Source organism: Gopherus evgoodei, chromosome 6, assembly GCF_007399415.2.
Source record: "Gopherus evgoodei ecotype Sinaloan lineage chromosome 6, rGopEvg1_v1.p, whole genome shotgun sequence".
Classification (NCBI taxonomy): domain Eukaryota; kingdom Metazoa; phylum Chordata; order Testudines; family Testudinidae; genus Gopherus; species Gopherus evgoodei.
In genome coordinates this window covers 111,943,090-111,971,088 of record NC_044327.1, presented here as the reverse complement: position 1 = coordinate 111,971,088, position 27,999 = coordinate 111,943,090, and the positions used below count along the sequence as shown (strand labels likewise).

Genomic DNA, 27,999 nt, shown 5'->3' with positions numbered 1-27,999 from the left:
TTATTAGAAGTGTAACGAAAGGAACCTGCCTAGGACTGACTGAGCCTTTCATGAAGGAAGCAGCAGGCAAAATCGGCCTGTCAGTTGCGAGCGGCTCCCAGGCCTGCTCCGTTGTGGGATAGCTCTTCTTGGCTGTCATCCCCAGTGCAGTGAGCAGGTACCGCCCTGGATTTCTACCTCCTGCTGCTGTGCCGTGCTCCAGAGGCTGTCTCTGCTTACATCGTTAGAGCAGGGACTATTTATTAAACCCCTGGCTGGGGGACGGGAGCGGGAAGTCCCCCTTAGGCCCCCACTCTCTGGGCTGAGGTGACTGGCGTATCAGAATGTAAATTACAGGGGGGTTGGGAAGTGATTGGACCCTGAGAGCCAGGGAGCAGTGAGGGCCTGTAATTCAGTGCCACGGCAGAGATGTAAGTGCAAAATGGCTCAACTTAAGTCCCTGTGTGTTTGTTGAATTCCCTTGGCTGCTCCTTCAGTCCCCACAAATACATCACTGTGCTGCACTGGCAGTTATTTCATTTTGGGGGGCCCATGCCATACCCTGCATCACTGTGCTGGCTTGGCAACTCGCAAGCCACTATACTCTCTGAGGCTGGCATCTGCAGAGGACTAGGAGACTCGTCACTGGACCATAATTAACCTGTGACCAGGGAGCTAGGAAATGTGCTCCCAACCCTGACTTCCTCTTCAGGGATTGGAGGTGAAGCTGGCAACTAAAACACCAACTTTTCACTTGTTCTTCCTCACCCCTATCTGTAGCATAGGCCTTTGTGGGCCTAAATGCACCCCAGGAAATTGTAAAGTGATGCTCCAGGCAGCTCTTTACAAATGTTTTCAGGTCTCACCTACCGCTCTAGACTTCAGGTCAGATACAATGCCCAGATGACAAAGATATAAAGAAATTTTGGTGTTCTGTATGACTGTTGAGGGTCAACTGTGTACTCAGCCCTGGATGGCTCAGAGAATCAACTCAGAAATGAGCTATTCAATTCAATTTTGGTTTAGTTAAATATCACTTCTAAATAGTGTGACATTTATCCGCTGGAAATATGTGTGATAGGGGAGTGTCGACTGCAAAAAAATAGAATGATAAAGCTATGTACACTTTGGAAGTTTTAGCGTTTGGGGTGGTTTTTCTTAATTTTACTTTCTGATGGATTCTCATTGTAATGTGTATAATCGCTCCCCTGAACTAAGATGATACAGTATTATTTTTATTATTATTATTAATTATTAAATAGACATAGCTCATCTTCTACTTAAATTGGAAGGTCTTTGTGGCAGGGGGCTTGTCATCTTGTTCGGTTTGTCCAGAACCTAGTACAATGGGTGATGAGGTACTACTACACTATAATAAAAATATTATTTACCCATTATTTGCATTGCAGTAGAACCAGGGCGCCATTGTGCTAAGCACTGTGCAAACATATAAAGAAGAGATGAGAGAACAGATGGATATAACCACTAAAGTATGAGGTACCAGTGAGACAGTTTTGATGAGTGTCAGAGGGGAAGCCATGTTAGTCTGGATCTGCAAAAGCAGCAAAGAGTCCTGTGGCACCTTATAGACTAACAGAAGTTTTGGATCATGAGCTTTCGTGGGTGAATACCCACTTAGTTGGATGCATGTAGTGGAAATTTCCAGGGGCAGGTATATATATGCAAGCAAGAAGCATGCTGGAGATAACGAGGTTAGTTCAATCAGGGAGGATGAGGCCCTGTTCTAGCAGTTGAGGTGTGAAAACCAAGGGAGGAGAAACTGGTTCTGTAGTTGGCAAGCCATTCACTGTCTTTGTTTAATCCTGAGCTGATGGTGTCAAATTTGCCGATTGAATTGAAGCTCAGCAGTTTCTCTTTGAAGTCTGGTCCTGAAGTCTTTTTGCTGCAGGATGGCCACCTTAAGATCTGCTTATGTGTGGCCAGGGAGGTTGAAGTGTTCTCCTACAGGTTTTTGTATATTGCCATTCCTAATATCTGATTTGTGTTCATTTATCCTTTTCCGTAGAGACTGTCCAGTTTGGCTGATGTACAAAAAAAGCTCATGCTCCAAAACTTCTGTTAGTCTATAAAGTGCCACAGGACTCTTTGCTAGTTTTGATGCACATTGATAACTCTGAGAGAGGTAGGTTAACTGGTCATTGGCTATTCTGTTCCAATTTATTTTGTGAAAAAAATATGTTTATCATTCATGTCACTTCTGAACAGTTTCAGTTCGGACCTCCATAGTATTTCTTGATAAGAAGATGATGCAAGATAGCCCGATATATATCCCTACAGATTCAACCCATGGTGCTGTGGACTCTCACTTGTAAGTTATGAAACTTTTTTCTTTTTAAAGGGTGATCTTAATTTTTACTGTCTGCCCCTTTATCTATAACTCTTCACCTTTTCCTCCTTCCCCACTGTAGTAACCATTCTTTGTTTTATTGGGTTATAAGTTAAGATGGACCCTTTAATCACATTGATCATTCTAGAATGGTTTTTCCTGTAAATTTATTATACAACACTCTTCCAAGAGGGCAAAGAAGGGCTTTGTAAATAAAAATTATCTCCCATCAGACAAAAAAGTCTGTTTTAAAAAAAAATCTTATAACCAGGTTATAGGCTGTAGCCTAATTGTTAAAGGTAACACTGCTGCTTTGGTTATATTTTTAAGCATTATTCCCAGTTTTGTGTTTAAATGCAGTGTAGCAGCTAACAGATGACTCTGAAATAAACATCATCAGTAATACAACCTTATAATATATTATGATCAGGTCCCAGGAAATCAGCACCACTGCCACTGCCTCTGAACATCTGGGTGAGTCAAACAATGAGAGCACAGCAAGATATAGTGAAGGAGAAGAAAACAAAATGAGGAAAAAGGCACTGCCTATGGACTGTGCGCCAGCACCAAATGAGAAATTAGAACAAGCACAGAAGATGGCAGAAAAGTTCATTAAAGAAAAAGAGGTAACAGAAATTGGACCTGGACCTTTTGCTTACGTTACTTTTTAAAAATCTTGTTTATTCATTTCTGTTTGAAGTGCCTCAGCATTATCACCAACTGTGTGAGATTGGAAGCAGTAAGGTTTTATGTTACTTGGAAAAGTGTCAGATTGATAGTACTGAGAACTGAAATTCTATAATGATTTATCCGTGTAAAAGGATAGCTGGTCTCATGTGGTTAATGCACAGGACTGGGACTCAGGAGATCTGGGGTCAATTCCAAGCTCTGCCACAAACTCTTTGTGGCCTTGGGAAAGTCACTTAATCTCAGTTCCCGTCAGTGAAGTGGGAATAAGAAGACTGCCTTTGCCCGTCTTGTCTATTTGGATTGTAAACTCTTTGGGTAGCAATTATCTCGTGTTTGTTTAGTATGTAGCACAATGCAGCCTTGGCATCAGTTGCAGTCTCTAAGTCTAGATCCTCAAAGGTACTGTACTTAGGCCTGAAATCAGTCAGCATTAGGTGCCTAGGTGCTACTGTAGTACAAATAATAAATATCGTAACAGGTGATTGGAAGCAGTAGTTCCAGCTTCCTTGTGTGTTACAGCCCTGACTAGGAGGGAGGGATAAGGTAGTTAAGGTTAGTCTTTGGCTTTTGGTCAAGACTGCACAAACTAGTAGCACTAGTGGCAAACTGTGACCATGCTTCCGCAATAGACACTCTGTCTGGTAGGAAGTGGATTGAATGACTCATTGGTTTCACATAGGCAAACTATAAGTCATGGAATGGTAATGACTGTGGGTCACTAACAGTTAAGCTGACTCAAGCCAATAACCATGAGGTCAGAGGTTCTTTCCTGTTACAAGTACGGTGTCATCCAGCCCCTAGTGAAGTTATTTCTTCTGTAGGAAGTGAAGTATCTCAAGGCCATGTTTAACAGATCACAAGGTCCCACCGCATAATTTGTAAATGACCCATACAAAGGGGTAGCAGGTTTGCTGTTCAGCTGTTGCATTACTTTATTTTAATTGTAGTAAAGCTGATGTTTCAATCATCTTTTTCCCAAGTAGGGGCTTTCTGTTGTAGGCAGCAACCAAGTCATTCAGTTCCTACCAGGAAAGATTCAAAAAATTAGCAAGCATTTTTGGGAACCCAAATATAGGTGTTGAGCCTAATATAGCAGCGGTGGGATGTTAGTCATCATCATGATGTTTCTGATAACTCTCAACAATCCTGAGATATTAATAGTCACATTGTATTTGCAATCTTGAAAAATCTTTTTAGCCTGCTGCTAAGGCTCCTTCCCACCATGCCTGCCTGTGAAAAGATCTCATCGGCTCCCTCTCATTGCAATTCCTCCACATGCTCATTTCTTATGCCGAGACCACCACCACCACCCTGTTTCCCATAAAAGGAATTCCTCTACTTGCTCCCTATCACTGTGATCCTTTCCCAGGGAGTCTCCCATCTGCTTCCTCCTGCACCTCGAGTCCCTGTGCAGATAGACAACAGCAAAGCTTCGGTGGCTACAAATATTCATATTTGTCCCTTGAGGAGTCTCAGAAACAGCCCTGTTAAAGGTTCCAAGCTAGGGTCCGTGCTGCATCTCCTGACAGAAGCTGTGCGGCCCAGGTGGAGGAAGCAGACATAGGTGGCTTGATGCCATCTTTGCACTGCCCAGATTCTGGGCTTCTGCAGGGGCTGAAATGGCTCTTGTGTAAAGTACTACAGCCCTTGGGGACATCAGAGCGGCCAGGCCTAGAATCCCAGTGGCTCTGAGTGTTACAATCACTCTCCCTCCTGCCTTCCTTTCCTCCTAATATGGGCAACAAGGGCTACTTATGTCAATCCTATGCTAGGGAAACTCTCCCTCACCTGTTACGGCTCTGGGGGAAAATCTGACCCTACAATCATAAAACAGACTGACTCAGAGCTGTGGTAGTTTAGTAACAAATTCACAGAGAACAGATGGTTTTATTCTAACCGATACGTAGACACTTCCCCACCTCGCTTGGAGAAAACTCGAGAGGCAGGATGCTTACACAAAAATAATTTCTACCCTGTTTTGTTCTTCAGGTGTATAAAGCCAACAGGGAACTTATTCGATGTGTGGCTCTTACTAGAATTATCTATGGAGATGGTCACTGGCAACTGGCACAAGCATTCGCCAACCTGGCTCACAGCTATTTAATACTTCAAGGTAAAAATCTAATTTCAATCGTTCCCCATCAAAAACTTGGAAGATAGTGAAATTTGCTTCACTACTTTGATCCTGCAAATATTTATGAATGTCCCATAATGGGACTACTGGATGAGTAAAGTTACTTACATGCATATGTTTGTGCGGGACTGCTCCATTAATAATGAAAGCACATGGTATGGTAGGAGTCACCTGATGGTGGCATTACACAAAATCTTACAAGTTCTTTTTATCATGCAAGCAAGTTTTTACTTTATGAAGAAATGTTGTGATGGTGTTAGTTTTGTTATGAAGTTGGCCTTGGAGAGAATCTCTGGCAGATAACAGAGTTTGCACTCTGCCTTATTTTCTATATTTGGAAAAAATTCTGGAGGCAAAGTAACTTCCTGGGAATGCCTGTCTGAGTCTTCTGAAAGAAGAGATTGCCAGGGTGCTGTTTGTAGCTTTCTCTTTTCCAGGACTGGTGTATATGTGTAATAAAGCAAGTTACATCTAGGAGATACCTAGAATCTGCATCATTGATTTCTTCTTCACTGCAAAGCTGACCGCAAGGCCCCCAACATCTGCTACTACTAGACAGAGGGGCAATGCTGGTCTCAGAAGCGGAACTCTAGTATCACTAGAAGGGTCAATGCACATTTTCACATCAGAGTGCATAATAGTTCATTTTTTCCCAAACACTAGAGATCAATGAGCTAAATTCATCCCTGGTGTAAGTTTATTGGAGCCAAAACTGAGTCAGTGGTTTCACAAGTGTACATGTGAGAGCAGAATTTGGCTGAAGACTGATGGTTAGTAAGAGAGCTGTCCATTCATATCTATGTCTTATAGTTGGATATAGCATACTCATCACACAAATCAGGACTTCCTTAGGGATGTGGCGCTTGCCAAGCCAATTTGCAGCAGCTTCATCAGCGAAGTGCAGAGCCCTCAGTCCACCATCAAATCTGGTCAGACGGCAGTTATCCGTGATGTGTGACATTGGCTGTCTTTGACCACAGCCTCCTGTGGTATCCTCTCATTGGCCCAAGGAGTGAAGGCTGCCTGCATATGGACCCTGGCCCATTCAAAATCGGTTCAGAAGGACCCCTGAGCAGTTTGGCAAATCAAAGCCAGGTACACACGTGGTTGGGTCAGTTATAAGAGACTGGTTTCTGGTGTCAGATGGAGACCATTCTTTACCTCACATCAGTGTCACAGAGAAATGGGTGGCTCAACAACAAGCGCACTCGTGGGTAGTCAAAGAGTTCTCTGTATAGTGGCAGGCTCAGGCTTGCCCGGATCTTCAGTCATTCTGGCTGTAGCATCCTCATGATGGATATGTGGAGGAGTGATGCTGCTTAACATAGGGAGCCACGGTACTGGTGTGGGTCAAATTGTCCCAGATTCGACGTGAGATGAATGGAGCCACACTGGAGCACAGTATTCTGCTGCAGAGTAACAGAGGGCTAAACCGGATGATTGGAGAGTTTGAGCATTTGCTCCCCAGGAAGTGCTGGTCAATTTGTTTAGAATTCTTCATCTTGGCTACAGTTTTCCTCAGGTGGTTAACATATATGCGAGATCTATCTAGGGTTAGTCCAAGATAGACAGAGTGAGAATTTGTGTTTCAAGCAATGTCCATTGAGAGAGATATTCAGTTCTTGGTCTGTTCTGGTTTTGTGAAGATGGAACACACTGGAAACTGTCTTGGTCATACTTGTTGTAAATTCCACCGACTACAGTATTTGGCCATCTTAATCAAGTCAGCATGTTGGTTATCTTCAAGTTCTTGTTATGACCTTGCTTGGACACCTAAGCAAATGTCATCTGTGTATATGAAATTGCAGGACTGGGTGTATGTAAGGTCATTTATGTAAAGGTTGAAAAGCATTGGTACCAGCACAGAGCATTGGGGGTAGACCATTGGTTTGCTTTTCCATGCAATAACGTTGACTCCTATGTGCACTCAGAAACATCTGTTGCAGAGGACAAGGTCAATGACTTTAACTACTCATGCGGGGAGTGCTTGTGATAATTTGACTAAGAGTCCCATGTGCCAGACTGTGTGATATGCTGCTGTCAGGTTCAGCAATATGGCTCCCGTCTTCAGGTTTTTCTGAAAACTGTTTTCAGTTAAAGTTTTCAAAGCTGGCACTGGATTGCAGGTGCTCTAACCTCTCCGAAAGCCTGCTTGCTTAACGCTGATTTTTTACTTCACTTCTGGGAAGATGCGCTGAAGAATGAGGCTCTCCAGGACCTTAAATGGCACAGACAACAGAGATATTGGTCAATAACTGTAGCTTGCAATGTTATGAGGCTCTTTCCCCAGTTTCAGGAGAGCAATGACTTCTGACATTCGCCATGTCTTCAGAAGCTGTTCTTCACTGTCCTCTCACGTGAAGAACTGCACCAGCCACTGGAGAGTCTGACTCCCAAGATGCTTTAAGAACTCTGGCTATATGTTATAGTCAGCAGCAGGGCTGCTCCTAATATCACTCAGAATATTGTCAAACTCACTGGCTGTGAGCAACTCTGTGTTGCCAAATGGTGTTTCTCTGATGGAACTGATGCCATTTGTCATGGACTTGTTGTCTTTCATGTGTCTAATTTGGGGCCTTTGACACAGTCAGCAGATGGCTAGCAGCTTGATTTGGAGTGACTGGTCGGTGGCTTTGGGCTGGTGGTTGCTGAGCTCCACCAAGACAACAAATCAAATTCCAGCACTTCTGACTTGAGTGGGGCATCTAGATTCCAAGGTGTCTCTTAACATTGTGTCCCTCCAGCAGCATCCATTAATTCAGTGAGGTGATCAGCAATATGTGGATCACCAGAGGATTCACACTGACTGAGTAGTTTAGCACATTCGGCATCAAAGCACGCGTATAGACTGGATGGTGGCCACTGAATAGGGATGTGCAAGTGGCTTTGAAGATGGCTCCTCAGAATCAACTGGAAGCTTCGCTATTAGTAGAATTGAAACTACTGTATTAGTAGGACAGAGACTGAGTTTCAAACAAGGGTTAAGAGTTAGCTTCAGCTCTGTGGTAGGAAATATCGTAATGATGGGATCCTTCACCTTTCAGAAGAAGAACTGAAATCATGTGGTATCTGTATGTTGTGTCATCTTGTCTACTCCATGAGCTGGCCTTGAGCACAATAGCAATGATTACAAATAAAGGGGAATAGAAAAGCAGGGACACAAAATCATTTTAAAAATGGAAGTGGAGTTACATTCCTCATTTCATAATTTCGCCTTCCAAAGTTAACAAGTGTTCTATATTCCATAACGCTCATTGAGTTGCAAACCTAAAACACAGTTCCTAATAGGAATTGTATGGATTAAGTGATTATGTATCTCAATTTATTTTTCTACTAACTCTTTTACTCACAAAAAAAGTTTGATTTATAAAACAAGTTTTCAACCTTTGTTTTTAATGCTTATCAGATTAAAAATTCAGCTTCTGGAAGACCTCAGCAAATTTCAGCCACATCTTTCTGGGTTTTGTATGCATTCCTGGATTGCATAAAGATATTTCCGCCTGGGGAATGGAACTACGCTAACATGTAGGTTAAGAGTGATCAGAATAATTGCAGTAACCTATAAAAATTTGCAAACTGGAGAAATGCTGCCATCTAACTTTAGTTTGAATTAAAAAATGAACCAATGTATTCCCTGGGCACAAACCTCTAAAGGACACTCAGCATTAATATGCTCTGAGTGCTATTGCTGTTTAGAAATACAAGAAATATTGCTTGAATCAAAAGTGAGTACATTCCTTGAGTTTCATAATCACAGATTCCTAAATGTCCTGGGACAATTTCAGAGAATTAGATCTCCTTGCTCTGACAGATCTCCTTATGTATGTGCTTACATCCTCTTTATCAATGTCTAAAGCAGGGGTTCTCAGGACATATTATTTGGTGGCCTCAGAATGCGGCCATTCTCACAATTTTTCCTATAATACATAATAAGCTTTAGGAAAAACAAATAAATATTCACATCCAAATCACTGTAATTTATTTATTGCTAGCTACTAAGTCTGCTATGAAAAGTGGTATTAACGAACATACAAGTATCACTTTTCACAGCAGACTTACTCATCCCCGCAAGTGTGGGGACCAATCAAGTCCTGGATGGGGGATCAGGGGAGGCAACAGGAGCCGAGGCAATGGGAGGAAAGATTGTCTGGAAAGAGGGATGCATTAGGACTAATGATAAAACAGATGATTACTCTCCTAAAAGGTGTTTCATCTGGAGAATGTTGTACAATCTGTGACTCTACTGAGTCCCTTCATCTGCGTATTTTCCCTACATGTAACATCTTTATCTGCATAATTGTTCTGAAGGATATTTATTATACCTGTGTTAAATAGCTTTAAGAGATTATTTCCCCCCCTGAAATTCTCCTAAGTGTTTTCTTATACATCTGGTATGAAATCCTGGCCTCCATAAAGTCAATGGCACAGCTTCCTTTTGGCTTTAGTAGAGCTAGAAATTCATCCTTAGTGTCTCAGTTGAATCTCTTCAGAGAATCGCATAGTTCAGGTCTTATTTTCAGTTTGAAGTTGCTGTTGCTGTTTTTGTTACTAAGCTCATTCATCATCTTCTTCTAGGTCTTCCTGCACAGGCCATAGAGCATGCGGAATCAGCCAAACATACCATGCTGACAGGGATTCGTACATCTCCAGCAACTCCAGAGGACAAAAGAGAAATATTAGGAACTCTTGTGACTATCTACTTTACTTTGGGCGTAGCACATCTGGCACAGAACAAATATCCTTGCATTTGACAATACTATTTTATTATTAAAATGCCTAATACAGAATGTTTGTTAAATATGTAATAATCATTAGTACTTATTATATAGTGTTTTTTCCTCTTCCAGGTGCTCCATACAATAACTAACTAATCAAGTGGCAGAACATATCTGTGAGATAAGTGGGCAAGTGTTCTTATTCCAGATGGGAAAATCAAGGCCAAAGAAGTTTAATGACTTTCCCAAGACCTCAGAGGGGGTCTTGTCAGAGCCAAGCTCGAAACTAGAAATAAGGCACATTTTTAACAGTCAGGGTGATTAACCATTGGAACAAACCACCACAAGAGGTGGTGGATTTTCTATCACTTGAAGTCTTCAAATTGAGAGTGGATGTCTGTCTGAAAGATAGGTTTTAGTCAAACACAAGTTATTGGACTTAATATAGGAGTAACTGAATTAAATTCTGTGTCCTGTGCTATACAGGAGATCATGCTAGATTGTTTAATGGTCTCTTTTGGCCTTAAAAAATCTATGAAAACTGGCTCTTAATTTTCTGAACATCCACTACGCACTTTTACCCATCAATCTTATTTTGTTGTTACATGTTAGGGCTGTGCACAGACCTTGATACTTTTATTTCTCTTTGGAGCTTTGTTCCAGAAAGTGATATAAATTAGGATTTCTAAAATGTGAAATTTCACTGGAAGGCTCCACCAAGCCAAAAATCCTGCATGAAGTCCAGATGAAAAGTCAATGTAAAGAATTTTATACCATTTCCCACTTCCCCACCTTCCCATATTCAAGCTCTCTTTAAACCCTGTCGTCTTGTTCATTCTCTCTTTAATTGTAAATGCTTCAGAATGGAATATGACCAACCCCTATGTTTTGAAGAATGCCATGTACATTTGCAGATCTTTGTAAGTGAAGACAGCAATGGATTTTTATGAATAATGTAATTTACTACATCCTGTAACTGAGAGTTCCCATCCATACCTCAAAGGTATCTCCTGTAAGTGAGAGGCGGAAAATCCAAAACCATATGCTTCAAAACTGTATTGATTGTATTGCAAAGACAGTTCTGGAAGCTAACACCTGCACAACTTGTTCTTTTCTGGTTAGTTTCTGCCTACATGGTTTTCTTTATTTACTGGCATGTATTTTTGGTGGTTTTCCTTGACTGTTCCACTGGCAAAGAATCCTACCTCAGTCTGCAGAAGGCAGAGAGACTCATGGAAGAACTTCAAGAACTGGATGGGAGAGTGATCATGGGATTAAAAATATCTGAGAAAGATTTAGTCATTGCATTGGGCAGGTAAACACAAAAACCAAAATGAATGCCATGTGTGTGAGCTGGTGCTTGGGCTTTTATGTAAATGGTATCTTACTATTTCTTTTGTAACAGAAAATGTATTAGTACAAGGGTAAAAGACTTAACTGGGAGCTTTGTGTGTGCAAGGAAAACAGGATGAGGGCCTCTGAGCCTGTCTCATGTGTCCACTGATATGGACAATAATCTTTTTACTTGAGAACCTAACTTTCTCCACTTTCTTTCAGGACATGTTTGCAGCAAAACAAGTTGGACTTTGCCGTAAGTTATTTTGAAAAAGCTGTTGATGCAGTAATTTCAATGGAAGGCGATAGGGCTCCAGAACTGATAAATCTTTATCAGAAAATTGCCCGAAGTGAGCAACTGAAGAAAAACCATGAAAGAGCCATAGCATATTTATTACAGGTAGGAAATCTCATAAATCTTTTTAGAGCAGCAGGACTAAGTAAAAATCACAGCTCTTAGTTGCTATGATTAAAGTTCACTAATTTGTTTGATATTAACTTTAGCAAGGATCTGCTGAAGAACCCTAACAGGAAACATAGCCAATGATGTGAACATGGTATAGGGAACCATAATAGCCATTTTTGCCCTAACAATTGGCAACTAGGAAAAGAGCTTTACTAACATATATAGTTAGTGATATTCAAATGTGTTACAGAAACTGTTCTTGGAATTTCTTTAGAGAGTTCTACTCTAAAAATTGACTCTAAAAATCCCATACATGAGTCCTGTTTGTGTCTCAATTATTTCCTTATCAAACTGTGCTCAGCTTATAATTAAAAATAGATTTTTCCCCAACTGCCATCTCTGTCGACTCAGCCTGGGATCTCCTGGGGCAGCACCTGTAATAAAGATTCTGCATGCCAAATCATGTCCACAGAGACACTTGTTCAACCATAGAGCAGTCAGTGGTTTGTACAGATGTCATTGATTTGCCCTGTAATTGCTGCTTTGTAAACAATTCTGGGGATGATGCACCATGACTAGAACCCAGCTTGGTTTCCCACTGTTGTGCAGGCTCTGCAAGGCTGACAGGAATATTTTGTCATTAAAGTCAGCAGCTGTGACTCTGAATAATCACAGACATCTGGTCTGAATAAGAAGGGGGCAATTTTTGCCCAGTCACTTTCTGAGCAGAACTGTATTTTAAATTATCTTCATCATAAGAGACGTTGCTCGTTAATCATATGGCTAAGCATTGTTAGCAGGGTTTGAGCACTCAGACATCACAGTGATTGGAGCAGCAGAAGAACCTGAACAGAACAGAAGATAACATGGTTCCTCTGAGAAATCCTCATAGTACAGTTTAAAAATTGCATCCAGAGTCGAATTAGAGCTAAAATGAGCCCACATCCACCAAAGACCTTTTCCACCTGGCAGACCCTTGTTCTCAGCCACTCTAGATAGATTCAACTTTTTCCCACTACTCTTTTTCCCAAGTGAAATAGCTCAGCTAGTCTAAGGTTACCCTGGCTGCCAGCAGCAATAAGCTGTGTTGCACTGCCATCTGCTGCTCTGCCTCAGTACCTGTGAGAAGGGGTATATAAAATATGTACTAGGGAGTCATGAGGAAAGACCCAAGCTTCAGTTCCACAGTGAGGCTGAGTCTGCCCTGCAAAGTTAACCTAAATTATCTATATTCAGATTAACTCCTCTTGAGTTAGCCTTGCTCAAGTGAGAATGGCCACACTGGGGAAAACAGTAAACAAACACTGGACTTGCACAGAGTGATTGTGTTAGCTGCTGACAAGTTGTGCTAATATGAGATGTAGCCTCTATTCCCTGATGGGCCAGCCAATTTGAGTTAAAAGCATTACTACACTGGTGTTAAGGGTTTTTCATGTGTGGACAGTACCCAAGTTACAGGCAACACTCAAATTAAGGGCACGACTTCGCTGGCAATGTTAAAGGGCTGCCACGGCAGCACTTTAATGTGGCCTATGTAGTTGCAGCAGAGCCGTGGGAGAGAGCTCTCCCAGCACTCTTAAACAAAACAAAACAAAACAAACACCTCCAGGAGGAGCGTAGCTCCCAGCGCTGGTGCACTGTCTACACTGGCACGTTACAGCGCTGAAACTTGCAGCGCGCAGGGGGGTATTTTTTGCCACCCCAAGCATGGCAGGGAGCCTACGGCGGCATTTCTGCGGGAGGTCCACCGGTCACATGGATTTGGTGCCATTTCTGCGGGTGATCTGCCAGTCCTGCACCTTCGGTGTACCTGCCGCTGAATTACTGCCGAGCCGTGGGACCAGTGGACCTCCCACAGAAACACAGCCAAAGGCTCCCTGACTGCCGCCCTCACAATGAGCCACACCCCTCCCCCCTGGCTTGCCGCACCAGGCACGCGCTTGCTGCGCTGGTGCCTGGAGCTGCCCCTGTTTTTCACACACTGTAAAGTGCCAGTGAAGACAAGCCCTAAGAAAGAGAGTAATAAGAGATAATACAGTTTCTCCTATTCTAATAAAGCTCCTTCTATGATGTTGGAAGAAAGTGACTCTTTTTGTGATTCTGTACCACTGTCACATGGCAACTTCCTGCAGAATTTTGATCCCCGCTTTCTGTGGGGTTTGAAGATTGAAGAACTTGACTTAAGCTGCCTGCCGCATCACGCAAAGGCAAAACAGTGGCTTCTTGCTTTGAAACCATGCTTAACTACTTAACACTGTTTAAATAAATGACCCCCACCTTTACAGAGCCAAAGGATAAAAATTAGAAACAGGTCTAAACCAGACGTCCAGCTCTAAACACAATCAACTTGTGTATGTTTAAAATCTAAATCTGGACCTGAATCAGAATTTTAATGTAGGTGCAAAGCAAAACCCAGGGTACAAATAGCTCTAACTTCGGTGGATTGGAAGCTTCCACCTCTCTCTAAAAATAGTAAAGATTTATCTACTTAAATTTTACTCCTTGAGGGAGAGGCACAATCTGAGGAGAAGAGATACTGAGTGCTGGTTCAAATATCAGGAGTTTAAACTGCTTTGTTTGGTGGAATTTTCCTGTTCCAGAGGGTTGCCTTGTTTCTGCACCTGTGGCTAACTCAACAAAGGTGGTGTTGTCTATGAAAATACCCGCCTTTGTAGACAGTCTATTTACTGTACTTGCATGCAGTGTTTATTTAGCATAAATAATCTCCATCTTTGTTAGGCCCATTCCATTTGCATGGCTCTGCACAAGAAACTTAGTGTTGAAGCTGCTCAGACAGGCTTGTTGCTGGGCAAAGCTTATGCTGCAACTGGAGACCAGCAGCATATTGGTAAGTAAGGAAGAAGTTTACTGTACCAGAATTATGATTCTTCTAGTGCCTAATGTAATGCTATAACTTGAAGGTGAGCCAGGAGATTCTAAAAATGTACGCAGCCTATTTAGGAATATACACGCTAGTAAAAATGAGCTGACTTATGGAATATTCAACACCTGAAGTTTGTGGGATCATTGCCTGGAACTGGCACTTCACTCCACCTGCAGTGTGACAAGCTCTGCCTGCAGTTTACCAATGTAAGCCCCACTGAAGCCAGTGGAGGTTGCATAGGTGTCTCAAAGCAGAATCTGGACCATTGCATGTAACAGAAGATGAAGTGTTATTTTCTAGCAATAGCACCTGGAAGTTCAGGTGTTTAATATTTCCTGGATTGGTGGATTTTTTTTCAGTGTGAATGCCCCTTTCTGCTGTCTACTGATTATAATTCATTTCTATTGACTTCAGAGGAAATTTTGAATGTAAGGAGTGCAGTACTGGACACTTGCTGTGCATCTGTAGAGCTTTATTAAATCATAGAAGATCAGGGTTGGAAGGGACCTCAGGAGGTCATCTAGTCCAACCCCCTGCTCAAAGCAGGACCAATCCCCAGACAGATTTTTGCCCCAGATGTTCCACCTCAAGGATTAAACTCACAGTCCTGGGTTTAGCAGGCCAGTGCTCAAACCACTGAGCTATCCCTCCCCCACAACTTTATTGATGCAGAATTTAGGTAGCCAGGTGCCCTTCCAGAATGTCAAGTTTAGTAAAATTCAAACCAGGAAATACCAAGCGAAGGTTGCATTGGCATTTACTTTAACTGTGTAGGTTTTGCTTTGCACCTGCATTCAAATTCTGATTCAGGTCCAGATTTTACTTTAACTGTGCTGGCAATAGCCACTGGGAATTATCTGCATGCAATCCAGCTGCATTCCCTTTGTGCTAAATGTAGTTGTATTTGAATGGTGGAGGCATAAGTTGGAGCAGCTTCAGAGAGCTGTGATTGTGATGTGATATGAGATATGCATCTGAATCCCTGCCTATTTTCTCACCTAGATTTGCAGTTATTTAATTATTACCTAGCCACGGTAGTATAAGACCTTGCTTTTATATAGTGCTTTTCATCAGCAGAGCTCTAAGGAAAGAGGTACACGTGTACCTTGAAGTTCCAGTCTGCATCATTTCAATACAGAATTGTGTAGTTTGTGTCAGTAGCAGGGCACCAGGATCATCTTATCATGGGTATTGTTAGTAGTGAGATGGGATATGACAGCGATCTGTGGATTTAATAATAGGTTGGTATCCTGTGTGCAAGTGTGAAGGGGTTGTAGAGGGCTATGAAGTAGCTGTTAAATTTCACAGGTGTGGTATTCTGTCAGGGGAGCAGGCTCAGTGTTTGAGTGTAAGGCAATGGCAAGTAGTGCCTGTCCATTACAATGAAGAGGCAGAGTGGGAGTCTGTGTTTATATAGGTGTAGTGAGACATCACTCAGAGGGCAGAGTTAAGGTTACATTAGTGTCTACCTTAAATGTATTTCCTGGTTTTCAGAAGTCTGAGTTTTGCTGAATTCAGCATTCTGGAAGGGCATGAGCTATCACCGCACAACCTTAACTCTGCATTAACCAACTTTTTTTTAGCCATTTTTTCCTAGTTTAAAAAAAAAACAACCAGAAATATTTGTTATAGGAGGTAGTGATCGTTTAGACAGTTGTAGTTCTCATCTAGGTTTGCAGTTGATACGCTACTGTAGCTGGGTAACAATCAAAAGACTTAGCTTTTATATAGTACTTTTCATCAGCAGAGCTCAAAGACCTTTACATCATTAAACCCATCCTAGAGGTGGGAAACTCATGGGTCTTTAGACTACATAAAGTGAGTTTACTGGTCTGAGTCCAGACCCCAGTGAAGTGGTGTCCCCAGCACAAGCATTATCACTCCACTCAACACCTAGGAGAGCAGTATCAGCAGAGAGGCCCAGGAGCAAATGGCCATGGAAACTGAGTTACCCTTACAGGTGGTCTCTCCAGGGAAAGGTTGAGGCCCATTGGCAGGGCAGTGTAGTGAAGCTCATACACACACTGCTGTGCTTTGCTTGTTCTGTAGATAAATTAGACTTCAGTCTAGCAGGTTTTCATGTGCCCTAAAACTATTTTGTTTAACCTTTTCTTATTAAAATAACTTCAGACTTTCAATGAGGTTGCTTGGGATGTAAGTAGGGTCAAAATTTAGCCCTCTGCATTTAGGGAAGCTAGAAGCAGCTTTTTATACCCACATAGTTAAATTACTAATAAAATCCACTATTCGTATGGGATTGTTACCTGGGCTGGAGCTGAGATGTCCTGTTCTAAAAGGGTTCCAGTCTGTCAGTAATAATTACTGTGCTTATTTCTAGGAGTGGCTGAAATGTATTTTACAGAGAGTCTGATTGCATATCAGGCAGCATTGGGTGCGAAGGATTCCCTGACACTTACGGCCATTGAGGAATTCAGTAAATGGCTTGTATATGTAGGGAAAAAACAGGTAACACCAAATACTAGCTTACAAGCTTAGTGTTTGTAGCCATATAGAATGTGCATGTGCAGGGGTGTGTCAGAAAAAACACACCTCCTTTGATTGCTCTCTGGTGCCATCAGCTCCAAGGGGAGGTTAGGGCAGCCGGGGATGAGCAGTTTGCAGGAGTAGGCTGGCTGCCCCTTCTACACCTGCTACAGGAAGGAAGGGTAGCATAGGAGCCACTTCACTAGCACTGTGCAACTGGAGGATCCCCCTACACTGGATCCTTCATGAACTGTAGGGCAACTTTGCACTGGCAGTAGAGCCCAGAATCCATGGATCTCTGTCATACTGTCATTGTGGGTGAGGGGGAAGTAAAAAGCAAACAGATAGCAGCACTGCCTGACATGGAATCTCCATGCCGCTTGGCATAGCCATGTATCACCTCACTTGCTTGGCAATGTAAAAGTCCTCAGGAGATACAATCCTGCTCCCATTCAACTCAGTGAGAAAACTCCTATTAAATGCAAGAGGAGAAAGTACAGACCTCCTACAGTCTAGGTCATCTTTTTAATAACACACCAAACAGTGCATGTTAAGAGTTGCCCGAGCACTTAGTCAATGTTTGGGGCCTTGCCAGGCTGTTACCATTAGGAAGAGAAATTGATTATAAGAGTCAGGTATTTCTTTGTAAATAAACAGGATTGCACGAAAGTCTTATTTCCCTGAACACAGTAGGAGAAAACAGCAGTTTCCTCATTCACAATTTCCATGCCTGCCTTTTCAGCCAGTTCTGTGCCCCAAGAAAGTCTGTCTCCAATCTCTCTCAGGGTAATGCTCACACCTGCTTCCCTTGCTGTGTGCTGGCTTTCTCTCGCTTTCACACAGACACACCAGCTGCAATCAGTCAATGCCCCCAATGCGTACATTTGTAAGCCTCCAGGAAACCCCCTCTTCCTACATGGCTTAGGGCTTGGCTACGTTTGTGAGTTAGAGAGCACATTAAAGCATCCCCTGGCACCCTAACTCCTGAGGTGTCCATGTAGAGCGCCTGGACTCTGCAGCTGGAGTGCTCCTGGTAATCCACCTCCACGAGAAGCATAAAGCTTGCTGCACCCTGGCTAAAACACCCGGGCATCAGTGTGGACAAGGTGTCGCATTACTGCACTGTGATTGGCCTCCAGAAACATCCCATAATCCCCTTCTCATTGTTTTGAAATCGGCTGCAGGCATGCGGATATCCCCTTTCAAAGCGCCGTTTCTGACATCCGGCATGCTTATGTGCTCCGGGACAAAGGAAACCATTAGTGTGGAATGCTGCTGTCCTGCGTGCGTGTGGGGGGGGAGGGTCTGCTGCTTTCTGAACTTACAAGACAGCATGCTGGCATGCTCTCAGCCCCCCAGAACACACTGTCTCTCCCCTCACATACACACTCCCTGTCACACTCCACTCCTCCCCCCCCATTTGAAAAGCACATTGCAGCCACTTGCACACTGGGATAGCTACCACAAGGCACTGCTCTTTGTGGCATTGCAAGAGCTGCTAATGTGGCCACACCAGTGCGCTTGCAGCCGACAGCATAAACATACTGCAGCGTTTTCCCTGCTGCCATCTCCGAGGGCTGGTTTAACTCCCAGCACTCTACATCTGCAAGTGTAGCCATGCCCTTAGTTTCAGCTTCACCTTGTATGCAGCCTGGTGCCCTGGGTGGTGGCTTCCACTCCCTCCAGCTATCATATTCCATGAAGGAGCCATCAGCTTTAAGAAGATCTGTGATTACTTATAGCTCAGAGACATGCTTGTTGGCAGCCATTAACACTTTCCAGTATAACATTAGGTATACAAGGGGTGAAATCCTGGCCTCACTGAAATCAATGTGCTGGCTGTACAGCCCAGAATCCATACTATTGACTTCAGTGGGGTGAGATTTCTCCCTTTTTTTATGAAGATCCTGTTTCTATGTGTTCTGATTCCTCCATAAGCAATATTTGATGGACAGAGGAGTTTTTTATGTAACATTACTCTCTCTATATTCTTGAAAAGTAAGCTGTCACCCTAAAGGACAGCTCAGTAAAAGTAGGAGACTAAAGATAGTATTTCCACTTTGGAAAATTTTGCCCTAAGATTATTTTTAAGGTACAGCATCCTCCAATGTTCTTTTGTGGTACAGAATTATACATAATGCAAAATAGTACACATTTATATTATAGTGTATGACCCTTCACATGCTTATTGTTACAATACTGGACATGGGACACAGGACATTAGGTGTCAAATAACAGGTGTGTCATAGAGTCAGGTGGTCACTCTACCACACTTCCTGAGTTTCCATTTTGTAGAAGTGAAACTATCAGCCTTAAAGATCAGAATTATACTCCATAAGGGTTCCATATCATTGGAGAATGGCTGTAGATCCCAAGAAGCATTGGTGTTAAACTCCAAATGAGTTAAACATGCAGCAGTCAGTCATTTAAAGATGCTGATTCAAAAATGAATATATTTTTATGTGCTAAGCTATGTTGCCTTTTTCTCTGTAGCAGGCCTACAGGCTGCTGAAAGATTCACTGAAGTCCATAATAGACACCTATGGTGATTTTAGTGAGAAGGTAGCTGAAACTTACCATATCATGGGCAGTATCTGCCTGGCAGAGGGAAAGATGAGAGAGGGTTACCAGCTGTTCAATAAGGTAATTACAATTAAATTGCTAGTGATTTTCTTGGATTTACTGCCTCATAGCGTTTGAAAATGTAAATGCACACTAATTTTCCAAACTATAAATCCTGCTAGAGATATCAGGCTTTATTTCTCTATAGATTGTCAAGGAGTCTGATGTGCAGATCGTATTCATGTTAGTAATGAGATTTGCCCACCTAAACCTGCCATCTGTGCCAAGTCCACACAGGGATTTGGGCTCAGCAGGCAACTGAAGATACAGCTGGCCAGCAACTATGTACCATACTTACTCCCCTGCAGAACCCCTGGATACTGGATTGGTTATCAGTTGGGATTTAATAGTGCTGATGAACCACCATGACAACTGCTACCACATAGCTGGGGAGGGGAAGCAGGCTACAAAACCTATGCTGTTATGGGGAGGAGGGGGAACAGCCTCTCAGCAGTGACAACCCATAGCTATCTCCTGTCTTAAAAGTCCTCCTCCCACCCCCAGTGGAATGAATAGAAAGAAGCTCCATGAATTAAAATGTACAGTAAAAAAAGAACTGGAGTATTTGTGGCACCTTAGAGACTAACAAATTTATTTGAGCATAAGCTTTCGTGGGCTACAGCCCACTTCATCGAATGCATAGAATGGAACATATAGTGAGGAGATATATATACATAAAGAGAACATGAAAAGGTGGGAGTTGCCCTACCCCATTCTAAGAGGCTAATTAATTAAGATGAGCTATTATCAGCAGGACAAAAAAAAAACAAAAACAAACCTTTTGTAGTGATAGTCAACATACAGTGATGTCCCTCCCCTCTCAACCATGGTGAATCTAGACCCTAGCTAGCCACTCTGCCTCAGTTTCCCCATCTGTAAAACTCTGGTTAATATCTCTATCACAATGGTGTCATGCAGATTAATTAGTTAAGCAGAGTGCTTTGATGGAAAGTGTCATGTCATGCTGATATTATTATTTTTATTATATCTGTATATTTAATTCTATAAGACCCACCCATTTATGCTTCTTAGGGCTTGTCTACATCAGAAAGTTGCAGCGCTGGTGAGGGAGTTACAGTGCTGCAACTTTGAAGGTGTACACATCTTCAGGGCATCACCAGCGCTGCAAATCCCTGTTTGCAGCGCTGGCCGTACTCCCGTTTTGTCTCGGGTGTAGAGGATCCAGCGCTGGTGATCCAGCGCTGGTAATCCAATGTAGACACTTACCAGCGCTTTTCTTGACCTCCGTGGAAGGAGGAAGCCTCTGGTAATCAAGCTGGTCTCCTTCCCCGGCTTGCTCTCGCGTTCCCGGAACCCCGAGCAAGCAGGTCTCCTTCCCTGCGGTTTGCAGGGTGGTTCGGGGAACGCGAGAGCAAACCGCGGCGAAGCTGGTCTCCTTTCCCGGTTTGCTCTCTCGTTCCCGGAACCCCGAGCAAGCAGGTCTCCTTCCCTGCGGTTTGCAGGGTGGTTCGGGGAACGCGAGAGCAAACCGCGGCGAAGCTGGTCTCCTTTCCCGGTTTGCTCTCTCGTTCCCGAAACCCCGAGCAAGCAGGTCTCCTTCCCTGCGGTTTGCAGGGTGGTTCGGGGAACGCGAGAGCAAACCGCGGCGAAGCTGGTCTCCTTTCCCGGTTTGCTCTCTCGTTCCCGGAACCCCGAACAAGCAGGTCTCCTTCCCTGCGGTTTGCAGGGTGGTTCGGGGAACGCGAGAGCAAACCGCGGCGAAGCTGGTCTCCTTTCCCGGTTTGCTCTCGTGTTCCCCGAACCCCCCTTGAAGCCGCCCAACAGCGCTGCAGTGTGGCCACATCTAACACCACTTGCAGCGCTGGTTGCTGTAAGTGTGGCCACTCTGCAGCGCTGGCCCTATACAGCTGTACTAATACAGCTGTAACAACCAGCGCTGCAAAATTTTAGATGTAGACATGGCCTTAGATTCTAATTCCAATTTTTAAAAATACTCCTCTGACATCACTGAAGGCAGAACCACTGGAGTTCCTTTGCTAATATGTAGATAACTAGGCATAATCAGTACTTATGCAACTTGATTGATTTTGAAGTTAGGTTATATAACATATCACTTCTCTTTCATTTTATGCTAAACAGTGTTTGCAGATTCAAATAGCTGTTTATGGGCCTCGCAACAGGAAACTGAAAGAGACGCAAGAGCTCCTGACCGCATTAGAGAGGTGATCTCATCAGCATTGTTATTTAAATGTAATATTGCATATTGTCAACATGCTGTCCCTGCCTCAGGGCATGTAGCAGCTTGCTAGTAACAAATGTCTATATACAGTACTGAGTCTTGTTTAATATAATGAACAAAATTAGGCAAAATAGCCCCCCCACCATAAATTAGATCAGCCTGCAAGCACATCCTGCCCAGGATTGCCAATGGATTGTACAGTAGTCCAGCTACCCTAGAACATTCAGTGCTCCCTCTCCTACACACTGTATGTTATAGGGCGACTCATGTTGACACCTCACCGCTTCTGTGCTGTGGGAATTTCGCCCGCGCTCCTATAGAGTCACTGTACATGGCCACAGCAGCATAGAAGGTTTGGAGTGGATGCCAGAATCAGCACCTGGATATCATAAATTCATAGATTCCAGGACTGGAAGGGACCTCGAGAATTCATTGAGTCCAGTCCCCTGCCCTCATGGCAGGTCCAAATACTGTCTAGACCATCCCGGATAGACGTTTATCTAACATACTCTTAAATATCTCCAGAGATGGAGATACCACAACATGTAGCATACCTCATCCAATGCATCAAATACCCCAACAACAATTATGTGTGTGAAACTATACAATCACTATGTTCTCAAATGAACTTGCACAGAAAAATGGTAAGATACAAAAACACCATATCAGCTGTGGGTGAACACTTTTCACAAAGCAATCTCTGGATATCTGTTCTTTCAATACTTGTCCTCCAGGGAAACCTCATAGACTCATAGACTCTAGGACTGGAAGGGACCTCGAGAGGTCATCGAGTCCAGTCCCCTGCCCTCATGGCAGGACCAAATACTGTCTAGACCATCCCTAATAGACATTTATCTAACCTACTCTTAAATATCTCCAGAGATGGAGATTCCACAACCTCCCTAGGCAATCTATTCCAGTGTTTAACCACTGACAGGAACTTTTTCCTAATGTCCAACCTAAGCCTCCCTTGCTGCAGTTTAAGCCCATTGCTTCTTGTTCTGTCCTTAGAGGCTAAGGTGAACAAGTTTTCTCCCTCCTCCTTATGACACCCTTTTAGATACTTGAAAACTGCTATCATGTCCCCTCTCAGTCTTCTCTTTTCCAAACTAAACAAACCCAATTCTTTCAGCCTTTCTTCATAGGTCATGTTCTCAAGACCTTTAATGATTCTTGTTGCTCTTCTCTGGACCTTCTCCAATTTCTCCACATCTTTCTTGAAATGCGGTGCCCAGGACTGGACATAATGCTCCAGTTGAGGCCTAACCAGCATAGAGTAGAGCGGAAGAATGACTTCTTGTGTCTTGCTCACAACACACCTCTTAATGCATCCCAGAATCATGTTTGCTTTTTTTGCAACAGTATCACACTGTTGACTCATATTTAGCTTGTGGTCTGCTATAACCCCTAGCTCCCTTTCTGCCGTACTCCTTCCTAGACAGTCTTTTCCCATTCTGTATGTGTGAAACTGATTGTTCCTTCCTAAGTGGAGCACTTTGCCTTTGTCTTTGTTAAACTTCATCCTGTTTACCTCAGACCAATTTCTCCAATTTGTCAAGATCATATTGAATTATGACCCTATCCTCCAAAGCAGTTGCAATCCCTCCCAGTTTGGTATCATCTGCAAACTTAATAAGCATACTTTCTATGCCAATATTTAAGTTGTTGATGAAGATATTGAACAGAGCCAGTCCCAAAACAGATCCCTGCAGAACCCCACTTGTTATACCTTTCCAGCAGAATTGGGAACCGTTAATAACTACTCTGAGTAAGGTTATCCAGCCAGTTATGCACCCACCTTATAGTAGCCCTATCTAAGTTGTATTTGCCTAGTTTATTGATAAGAATATCATGCGAGACCATATCAAATGCCTTACTAAAGTCTAGGTATACCACATCCACTGCTTCTCCCTTATCCACAAGACTCATTATCCTATCAAAGAAAGCTATCAGATTTGTTTGACATGATTTATTCTTTACAAATCCATGCTGGCTATGCCCTATCACCTTACCACCTTCCAAGTGTTTGCAGATGATTTCCTTAATTATTTGCTCCATTATCTTCCATGGCACAGAAGTTAAACTAATTGGGCTGTGGTTTCCTCGGTTGTTTTTATTTCCCTTTTTATAGATGGGCACTATATTTGCCCTTTTCCAGTCTTCTGGAATCTCTCCCATCTCCTATGATTTTCCAAGGATAATAGCTAGAGGCTCAGATACCTCCTCTATTAGCTCCTTGAGTATTCTAGGAGGCATTTCATCAGGCCCTGGTGATTTGCAGGCATCTAACTTTTCTAAATGATTTTTAACTTGTTCTTTTTTTTATTTTATCTTCTAAAACTACCCCCTTCCCATTAGCATTCGCTATGTTAGGCATTCCTTCAGACTTCTCAGTGAAGACCGAAACAAAGAAGTCATTAAGCATCTCTGCCATTTCCAAGTTTCCTGTTACTGTTTCTCCCTCCTCACTGACCAGTGGGCCTACCCTGTCCTTGGTCTTCCTCTTGCTTCTAATGTATTGATAAAAAGACTTCTTGTTTCCCTTTATTCCTATAGCTAGTTTGAGCTCATTTTGTGCCTTTGCCATTCTAATCTTGCCCCTGCATTCCTGTGTTGTTTGCCTATATTCATCCTTTGTAATCTGTCCTAGTTTCCATTTTGTATATGACTCATTTTTATTTTTTAGATCATGCAAGATATCACGGTTAAGCCAAGCTGGTCTTTTGCCACATTTTCTATCTTTCCTACCCAGCGGAATAGTTTGCTTTTGGGCCCTTAATAGGGTTCCTTTGAAAAACTGCCAACTCTCCTCAGTTGTTTTTCCCCTCAGTTTTGATTCCCATGGGACCTTACTATCAGCTCTCTGAGTTTACCAAAATCCACCTTCCTGAAATCCATTGTCTCTATTTTGCTGTCGTCCCTTCTACCCTTCCTTAGAATTGTGATTTCGTGATCACTTTCACCCAAGCTGCCTTCTGCTTTCAAATTCTCAACGAGTTCCTCCCTAGTTGTTAAAATCAAGTCTAGAACAGCTTCCCCCCAGTAGCTTTTTCAACCTTCTGAAATGAAAAGTTGTCTGCAGTGCAGTCCAAGAACTTATTGGATGGTCTGTACCCCGCTGTGTTATTTTGCCTACATATATGTGGATAGTAGAAGTCTCCCATCACCACCAAATCTTGGGCTTTGGATGATTTTGTTAGTTGTTTGAAAAATGCCTCATCCACCTCTTCCACCTGGTTTAGGTGGCCTGTAGTAGGATGACATCATCCTTGTCTTTTACCCCCTTTTAGCCTAACCCAGAGACTCTCAACACTTTCGTCTCCTATGTCCATCTCCACCTCAGTCCAAGTATGTACATTTTTTATAAGACAACACCTCTTCCCTTTTTCACCGTCTATCCTTCCTGAGCAAGCTGTACCCATCCACACCAACATTCCAATCGTGTATTATCCCACCAAGTTTCAGTGATGCCAGCAATGTCATAGTTGTATTTATTTATTAGCACTTCCAGTTCTTCCTGCTTATTATCCATTTGTATGCATCTTGCATTTGTATATAGGCATCTAAGATACTGATTTGATCTTGCCTCCCAGTTTTGCCCTGACCCTCCTTTCTCTCTGCCATTATGGCCCACGGTCCCCCCTATTTCCGATCTATCTCCCAGGTCTCCATGTGGACCATGTTCCCCAGTTACCGGTGGGCTTTGGTCACCTGTCCCAGGTCTCCATGTTCCCCACTTACCTGTGGTCTTTGCTCAAATCCAGTGCAATTAACAATGGCACATGGAGTCTTTTGCCATTTAATTACTGGTTCTAATACAAATCAGGTTAGCAGTGCCTGAAAGTTGTTACTGTCTGATATTTGCTTAGCCAAAACAGGTTTCTAAAATTTCATTGGTCATTTATTTTTATTGAATTCTGTGCTAATTCTCTATAAAATCCCCATCCTGATTGACTGCTGCTGCTGCTCCTTTAGAAATTAATCCAAGGATTAGGTCTGCAACTGTGAAAATGAAGCTTTAAACTGTAGCAGTTTCAGTTAGAATTATGATGTTCTGTATTAGCATTTTTTGCCTCATTCATTTACTTAACCCCTGCACTGTAAAACGTACTTGCTAAACCTTGTGCTGCAAGAATTACTTGTGTAAAGTACTTTACAAGACATAGTTTAGACAGGTCCCTGCCACAAATAGTTTACAATTTAAACTAGTTGGATACACTTTAAACAATGACCTGCAAGAGTGGGAGTAGATAACATTGTAGAGGATCAACAAGAAGGGGGTGGGGAAAAGTAGTTCTTAAGGAGAGATCTAAACAGAGCTAGAGTGTGCTTAGCACACAGGAAACAGAAGCATAGGCAGTGTGTGACACAAGGCACAAAGTCATGAGTGGAAGGGACCAAATAGCCATTAAGAAGAGAGTAATGAGCAGGCAGATAGTCTAGCAGGAAAACAATAAACTGAAGGCTATGTGGTATTAACTATTTGTTGGCCCTTGGCCAAATGGTTAACCAGTATTCAATAGCCCAGAAATTGATGAGATGCGTCATATTTCTTTCATGCAATCCTGTTTATTTGCAAAGGATGTACACAAAGTCCTGTTTCTCTGAACACCATAGAAATAAACACCAGCAATTTCCCTGTTCAGAAATCCAAATGTGCCTTCTCAACCACCATTTTGTCTAGTTCCCTCTTGGCTTCCTCTCAGGACCAACCTCACACTGCTTCTCTCACAGCCTCCTGGCTTTCTCTTCCTGACAAACACAATGCTCCACCAATCAATGTCTCAGCCCCTGCATTTTCAATCAGTCTCCGGGAAACCCCTTTTATTCTCCCTGAGTTAATTTTTGCTCAGACCTCCCTTGTCTTGGATGGTGGTGTCTATTGTTTTAGTGGTCTTTCTCCATAAAAGTGGTTAATTGCTTCTTCCATTTAGCCTAAATAAAAGGAGGCTGGCATGCCCATCAGCTCTGAGGTCTGTAACTGTCTACAGATCAAAAGCTCACTTGATGGCAGCCATTAACCACACCAGCATAACATTATTATCAGCCAAGTGCCAACAGTGCACTTATCCTTCTGAGGCACAGGAGATAATACAGCTCACCCCCAGAATTTACATCCTAAACAGCACGTGAGACAGACTGTAAATGAGAGAGTTAGAGCAATTCCCTGTCACCTTTGGAAAACCTGACAGAAACATTGATTTTCTCAGTTTCTCCAGTACATTACATGGCACCAAAATGTTGTGGTTATCTTGTCAAATGATCATCATGTCTTCCTAAATCAGAGGGTGAATCTCTAAAGGCAAGATCATAGAACGATTGGGCACAATTTGGATAAGGCATTTAGTTACTACTGTGTTGGGGTGATACAAGAATCTACACAAATGGATAAGCATACAATTTGTATAACTAATCTGGGCAGTTAAGTGTCTCATTTTATAACAAGGCAGGTCTGAAGACATTCTCCTGTTTGTCCAGTAAGTAGAATTTTCAGGGATATGTAGTCTACAAATAAAGGAATAGGAAAATGCCAAGAAAAATAAAATGAACTAAATGTGCTTCCTCTACCTTAGGTCTCCAACTGTCCATGAAGGGAACAGACTTGTGAAGTAGAAAAGACAGATGGTGCTAAATCATACTGTTGGCAAAAATCTTGGATCCTTAGTTTCTGGTTTCATGTGCTGTCACAATTGCTAAGTTGGAGGATTAATTGGAGAACTCAGGTACATTGTAATCAGGTACTTGTTATAATCAACTCAACAGAAAGTTCTGTAAATGTTTACTTTAGTTTAGGAAAAAGCATCAACCTTCCAGGTATACTTCCCCCTCTTATTCTCCTTTCATTTTATTTCTATATATTTAAGGTCTTGGTCTAATGGTAGCATATCAGATATTTTACTGCGTATTAAAAAAATGGGCATAAGTTACAAAAGTCTTGCATGAATGACTCACTTTGGAAAAGATCTTTGGATCTCTAGCTGCAACTCTGATCTTCCTATTTTGATGTAAAAGCAGCAAAGAATCTGTGGCACCTTATAGACTACCAGACGTTTTGGAGCATGAGCTTTCGTGGGTGAATACCCACTTTGTCGGATGCATCCAATGAAGTGGGTATTCACCCACGAAAGCTCATGCTCCAAAATGTCTGTTAGTCTATAAGATGCCACAGGATTCTTAGCTGCGTTTACAGATACAGACTAACA

The 27,999-nt window shown here is 42.6% G+C and overlaps 1 protein-coding gene across 3 annotated transcripts; it reads left to right on the top strand.

Moving 5' to 3' along the window:
* Positions 1-27,874, top strand: TTC23L (tetratricopeptide repeat domain 23 like). Of its 3 annotated transcripts, none has more exons than XM_030567582.1 (12): positions 1-157; positions 2,206-2,308; positions 2,757-2,952; positions 5,006-5,129; positions 9,726-9,885; positions 11,055-11,180; positions 11,423-11,600; positions 14,346-14,454; positions 16,829-16,956; positions 19,468-19,617; positions 21,697-21,779; positions 27,370-27,874. In XM_030567582.1, exons 2-12 carry the CDS (start codon positions 2,244-2,246, stop codon positions 27,407-27,409), a joined length of 1,359 nt encoding a protein of 452 aa, XP_030423442.1. In that variant the 5' UTR covers positions 1-157; positions 2,206-2,243; the 3' UTR covers positions 27,410-27,874. The 3 variants fall into 3 exon arrangements, with proteins under 3 accessions (XP_030423442.1, XP_030423441.1, XP_030423443.1); XM_030567581.1 differs by lacking the exon at positions 1-157 and adding an exon at positions 2,039-2,122; XM_030567583.1 differs by lacking the exons at positions 1-157; positions 19,468-19,617; positions 21,697-21,779 and adding an exon at positions 2,039-2,122.
* Positions 27,875-27,999: the final 125 nt, after the last annotated feature.

What these genes read in the sequence shown, in the direction of transcription:
- TTC23L (XM_030567581.1), top strand. Translation starts at nt 2,098, where the DNA reads ATGCACATTGATAACTCTGAGAGAG. An exon ending in CATTGATAACTCTGAGAGAG is followed by an intron (nt 2,123 to 2,205) that starts GTAGGTTAACTG and finishes ACTTCTGAACAG; the next exon opens with TTTCAGTTCGGACCTCCATA. An exon ending in GTTACCAGCTGTTCAATAAG is followed by an intron (nt 19,618 to 21,696) that starts GTAATTACAATT and finishes TATGCTAAACAG; the next exon opens with TGTTTGCAGATTCAAATAGC.